Source organism: Microtus oregoni, unplaced genomic scaffold (assembly GCF_018167655.1).
Source record: "Microtus oregoni isolate MIOR12 unplaced genomic scaffold, Mior012 000008F_ref0000371, whole genome shotgun sequence".
Classification (NCBI taxonomy): Eukaryota; Metazoa; Chordata; class Mammalia; order Rodentia; family Cricetidae; genus Microtus; species Microtus oregoni.
In genome coordinates this window covers 12,324,088-12,329,432 of record NW_024543067.1, presented here as the reverse complement: position 1 = coordinate 12,329,432, position 5,345 = coordinate 12,324,088, and the positions used below count along the sequence as shown (strand labels likewise).

The 5,345-nt window shown below is 42.8% G+C and overlaps 1 protein-coding gene across 3 annotated transcripts; it reads left to right on the top strand.

The window, feature by feature from the left end:
• Positions 1-1,666: 1,666 nt before the first annotated feature.
• Positions 1,667-2,182, top strand: LOC121451996 (protein tyrosine phosphatase type IVA 2-like). Of its 3 annotated transcripts, none has more exons than XM_041657857.1 (2): positions 1,667-1,761; positions 1,855-2,182. In XM_041657857.1, the coding sequence occupies exons 1-2, from the start codon at positions 1,667-1,669 to the stop codon at positions 2,180-2,182; spliced, it is 423 nt and encodes a 140-aa protein (XP_041513791.1). The 3 variants fall into 3 exon arrangements, with proteins under 3 accessions (XP_041513791.1, XP_041513790.1, XP_041513789.1); XM_041657856.1 differs by having other exon boundaries at positions 1,667-1,986; positions 2,062-2,182; XM_041657855.1 differs by having other exon boundaries at positions 1,667-2,182.
• Positions 2,183-5,345: the final 3,163 nt, after the last annotated feature.

The window sequence follows — 5,345 nt, the reverse complement described above, 5'->3', positions numbered from 1 at the left end:
CACTTCCAAAAAATAGGCACTGGCGAAAGGTTTCAGAAAAGAGCTCAAAAAATAACTGGGAAATTTTGATAAATGGGAACACATGAAATTTAAAAGATTTTGCACAGCAATGGAGATAGAAGAACAGGGGGAGTTCTTTGCCAACAATCTCCTGACAGGGGCTGATGATGTCAGATGAAGACCTCTAAAACCCAAACACCGAAAGTCCCAAATCATCCTTTCATAGACTAAAGAGCTGGAGACTTCTGCCTGGAATGCCAAAGGCCAATAAGCATTTAAAATTAAAAAAAAAAAAGTCTGGCATTATTAGCCTTCTGGATAGTGCCAATAATCACTTTGTGGTCATGTAAGCCAGGGAGAGGGCTAGCAGCAAGAGGACAAAAGGCATGCTGGTCAGGATATTCAAGAGCGGTCCTTACTCACTGCTGGTGTAGCCGCGGAGAACCCAAGGCCACCCGCTTCGGAGATACTTGCGTGTGTGTTTGCCACTTTCTGCTAGTAAGAGCCGCCATACAGAACCAGTTCAGACGTCTGTCACTACGTGCTGAATCAAGAAACCGCGGTATACATACCCCCGAAGGAAGTCATTTTGTGATAAAGATGAAAACTGAGTTTTGCAGAATATGGCTGGAACTAGGGACCACAGTGAGCAAAATAAACCAGATTAAAAATCTTAGTATCCGATTTTTCATCAGAAGCCAAAATATAGATTTTAAATAGATGTATTTCGGCTCATAACTGGAGGACATGAAAACGTGAGGAGGACTGTTTGAGAGAAGGCAGAGGAGGAGAAAGGGTGGGAGAGGGACAAAGGGAAGCAGACAGCAGCTATGAGCCGATATATGTGGATGAAGACGTCATAACGAAACTCATTGTTTTGCAAGCAAAACATAATAAATTTATAGCGGGGTGGCGGTGGTCCGATTGGCTAGGGTGCAGGGTCCATGGCTAGGTGCTGGGGTAGGGGAGCTTTGTTCAGCTCAGAGCAAGGCGAGGCCCTCTCGGCATCCGCGTGGTGGTGGCAGAGACACGGCAGTAGCCAGGGAGGCAGGATGATTGCAGGGTCACGTGCCGCCAGCGGGCCTGGCGGGATGTGTATGTAAGGCATAAGCTGGCAGGGAGACCAGACCGCAGCTCCTCAATCACCCAGGACTTTGGTGGAAAACACATTCCACATTTATGGCGATTCCAAATTTGAGAATCAATTTCTGCCAGGCTCAGCACAGCAATTTCCCTGGCAAGTGACCTTGGGGACTCCATGTGCCGTGTTCAATCACCTGCGCCTTGAAGACTCTGGACACCTGGACACCGAGGCGGTCCTTAAAAGTTACTGCAAGTATATTTCCTTTAATGACTCTGGTAAAATCAAGCTTCGGGTAAACAAAGGTCGAAGACAACCACCACTGTTGTCTCTCTAGTGTCTAAATGTAGGCCGGATAGATGAGTTCGGCACGTAGCTGGATGTTCCTGAAGTCTCAAGGAATCCATCTACAGACGCTGAGGCCCAGGTTGAATTCGAATGAATTTTAAATACTTCTGCCCCATTTTGGAGAAGCCTCACACAGAGTAAACAAACCGAATAAAGAAAAAGAACAAAAGTAGTCCTTTCGATGATCTTAATGTTTTTGCTTTCCCATCACCCACGCGGGCACTCTCGTTTGCCAGAATGAACCATCCAGCGCCAGTGGAGATCTGCTACGACAACATGCGTTTCCTGATAACTCACAACCCCACCATGGCTATGCTGCCAAAGTTCACAGAGGAACTGAAGAGCTACGGAGTGACAACCTTGGTCAGAGTTTGCGAAGCCACCTACGATAAAGCTCTAGTGGAGAACTGTGGCATCCGGGTTCTAGACCTGCCCTACACTGATGGAGCCCCACCCCCTGATGACTTAGTGGATGATTGGCTGAACCTGTTAGAAACCAAATTTCGTGAGGAGCCTGGTTCCTGTGTGGCCGTGCACTGTGTGGCAGGGCTAGGAAGGGCTCCCGTGCTGGTGGCACTCGCTTTGATAGAATGTGGAATGAAGAATGACGAAGCAGTTCAATTTATCCGACAAAAACGAAGGGGCGCATTCAACACCAAACAGCTGCTTTTCTTGGAGCAGTACCGACCCAAGACGCGGAACAGGTCGCGGTCGCGCTTCAAGGATTCCACGGTGCACTGCTGCATTCAGTAGGCTACAAGCTAAGGCTTTCTCCACTGTGGCCTTGAGAGGGGAACTCTTGGCACCTGGAAAGCGATTCTGGAGTCTTTCCTGTGTCATCAGTGAGTAGTGGAATTCAGTTAATTGGTGCCGAAGCCAACAATGGAGAAATCCCTCTAAAAAGTAAGTAAATTAAGAAATAAAATTAGAAGGAAAATTAAAAAAAAAAAAAAAAAAAAAAAAAAAAAAAAACCTAACTCGTTCCAGAGCAACAGCAAAGAAAACCCGGACCCGGAGTCTGACTCCTGCATGCTAAAAGCACTGCTACCATCTGCCATGTTATGATGCCACCAAGAGGGCCTCACCAGAGCCTGACAACTGAGAGCTTTCAACCTCCACAACTGCCACCTAAATAAATCTCGTGATAAGCTACCCAGCCTCCATTTTATTAAAACAGAAAAAAAGGGCTAATGTATTTGCCAGCTAACATTTACTAAAATTTTACTTTGTATTTCAGCTCACTAGGGCTATCCTCAGGGCTAAGTACAATACATGTAGCTTATTAAATGACTGGTTGTATGCGTGTGCTTGTGCGTGTGTGTATGTGTGTGTGAGTGTGTGTGAGTGTGTGTGCATGTGTGTGAGTGTGCGCATGTGTGTTTGGTGAGTGTGTGCATGTGTGTGTGTATGTGTGTGAGTGTGCATGCGTGTGTGTGCATGTTTGTGTGTGTGTGTGGTGAGCAAGTAAGTCCTGACTTGCTATTGATATTTTGCAATGAGAGCATCGCTCTGTTGTCCTGAGAGGCATACTTGCATGTATTACCTTAAGAACGTCACCATTTAGCTTATAAAAATATTAACATATTGAACATCAGCTAGAAACTGTCTATGGAAAATGGAGGTAAGTTTCCCCCAGTTGTTAGAAGAAGCGGGTAACTCAGTGTACATCCTCAACAGAAACAAATCACTGAGGGCCACAATGAACTGCACTGCTGGCAAAATACATTTTAATTTTCTTGATGTCTTATGGAATTATTCAAGAGTTACTTTAATACTTTAAAGGAATTAAATTGCTAGGTCTGTACCTAAAACAATTCCTCCATTATACTTACTCCTAAGGTGGCACACTTTCTCATGCAGATAGAAATAAATCTACCTTTGCCTCTCAAAACCGTAATTGGCTCTCTCCATTCACAGAAGCTGTTAGCCCTCCTCGTTCTGCTGCCTCCCTGTTGGCTGCAGGGCAAAGCTCCCACTGTTTCTGTGAGAAGCATTCAGCAGGAGCTATTACAAGCTCATTTCTCTCCTAATTGGTAACCACAAGGCCAAGAACTGGCCCTGCAAGGCTGCTGCGAAAGTCACTTCTGAACCCCAGGGAGCAGCTGACAAACCATGGCCTGGTGGCATGGGTTTGCTCATAAGAATATAGCAAGAATATAGAGACATCAGGGTTCACCCCTTTCCAATTCCTAACTTGCCTAGGTCTGCCTTGGGTCAACACTGCCTCTTCTTTGGACCCTATCAGGCAGGTGGGCCGGCCAGCCGACTCCCTGAGATTGTGACAGGGCCCATAGTCATCATTAGTATATAATGCTACACCATTGGCTGCAGCTGCTTTGAGCAATCTTTATGTCAGCTCCATTCCAAACTCAAGCTGAAACATTTACAGTGGTCCCTTTGTTTCCCTTACTGCCCCCCAGTCACTCGGGAATCTTCCAAGAGCTCCCACTGAATGGGCCTTTAAGCCTAGACACATTATATTATCATGCAGAGGAACGGAGAGTCTGTATGTCCTTGTCTTATTCCTGATTTTAGTGGAAATGCTTTGAGCTTTTCTTTGATTAGCATTGTTTAGTTGTGGACTTGCTGTATGTAACATTTAATATGTTGAGAATTATCCTCCATATTCCTAAATACTCCAGGATTATTATGATAATAGTGACTTCACACACACACACACACACACACACACACACAAACCTTAAAGCCTTCCTTTCAATTTTACAGAATAATTTGAGGAGAATTGATTTAGTTCTTGTAGGATTCTGTATTTCTGTATTGTATCATAGGGTCATGTGATTTTTGTATTTGGGAGATTTTAGTTACTCTTCCTATCTCACTGAATATTGTGGGTATATTTAAATTATGTGTCATCTTTATTTCATTTTGGTAGGTCATATACAACTAGAAATCAGCTGTTTCCTTTAGATGTTACAGTTTAACTGAGTGTAGGTTGTTACTATGTCCTTAATGAACCTCTGAAGTTCCTCAGTATCTGTTGTAATCCTTCAATTTCAATCTCTGATTTTATTAATTTTGGTTCTCTTTTTGTGGTTAATTAAGCTAAAGATTTGTCAGTCTTGTCAGTCTTTTCAAAGAATCAACTCTTCATTTTATTGATTGTATTTTCTTTTTCATTTCTATTTCATTGATTTCAGCTCTGATTTTGGTTATCCTGTCTCCTCTACTGTCTTGGGATTTTGCTTTCGTTTGGTCGAACTTTCCTTTGGGCTGCCAAGCTCACAAATAATGGCACAGAGACTTATTAATTATGAAAGCTTGGCCTTGCTTGGACTTTTTCCCAACCATCTCTTATAACTCAAATTGACTTGTCCTTATTAATCTACAATCTGCCATGTGGCTCCGTCACCTTTCCTATGTACCATATATCCAACTTCTTCAGTGGCTCACTGGCATCTCTCGCTCACCTAGATTCATTCCCAGTTCCTCTCTACCCGGCATTCCCACCTATTTTCTCCTCCCTAGCTATTGGCCGCTTATCTCTTTATTAAACCAGTCGGAGTGACACTTCTTCACAGAGTGTAAACAAATATTCTGCAATATTCAAATGCATTCTTAAGTCGTTAATATAAGATCTTTTGAGTTCTTTTTTTTTTTTGATGCAAACACATAATTCTAAAAATAGGCCTCTTAGGAATGCCTCTATTGTGTACCATGGGTTTTGGTATGCTTCTAACAACTTAAATTTTTCCTTTTAAATTTCTCTCTTAATTTTTCATTCAATGTTTTGTTGTTTTGTTTCCATGAGTCTGTCTAGTTATTGCCATTTCTATTATTAATATCCAGCTTTATTCTTTTGTAGTCAGATAGAATACAGAATATTATTTCAAGGTTTTAAACATTGTTAAGTTTGGATTTGTATCCTAATACAAGGTTGATTTTGGAGAAAATTCTG

Coding starts and splice junctions, on each gene's coding strand:
- LOC121451996 (XM_041657855.1), top strand. CDS start 1,667: ATGAACCATCCAGCGCCAGTGGAGATCTGCTACGACAACATGCGTTTC.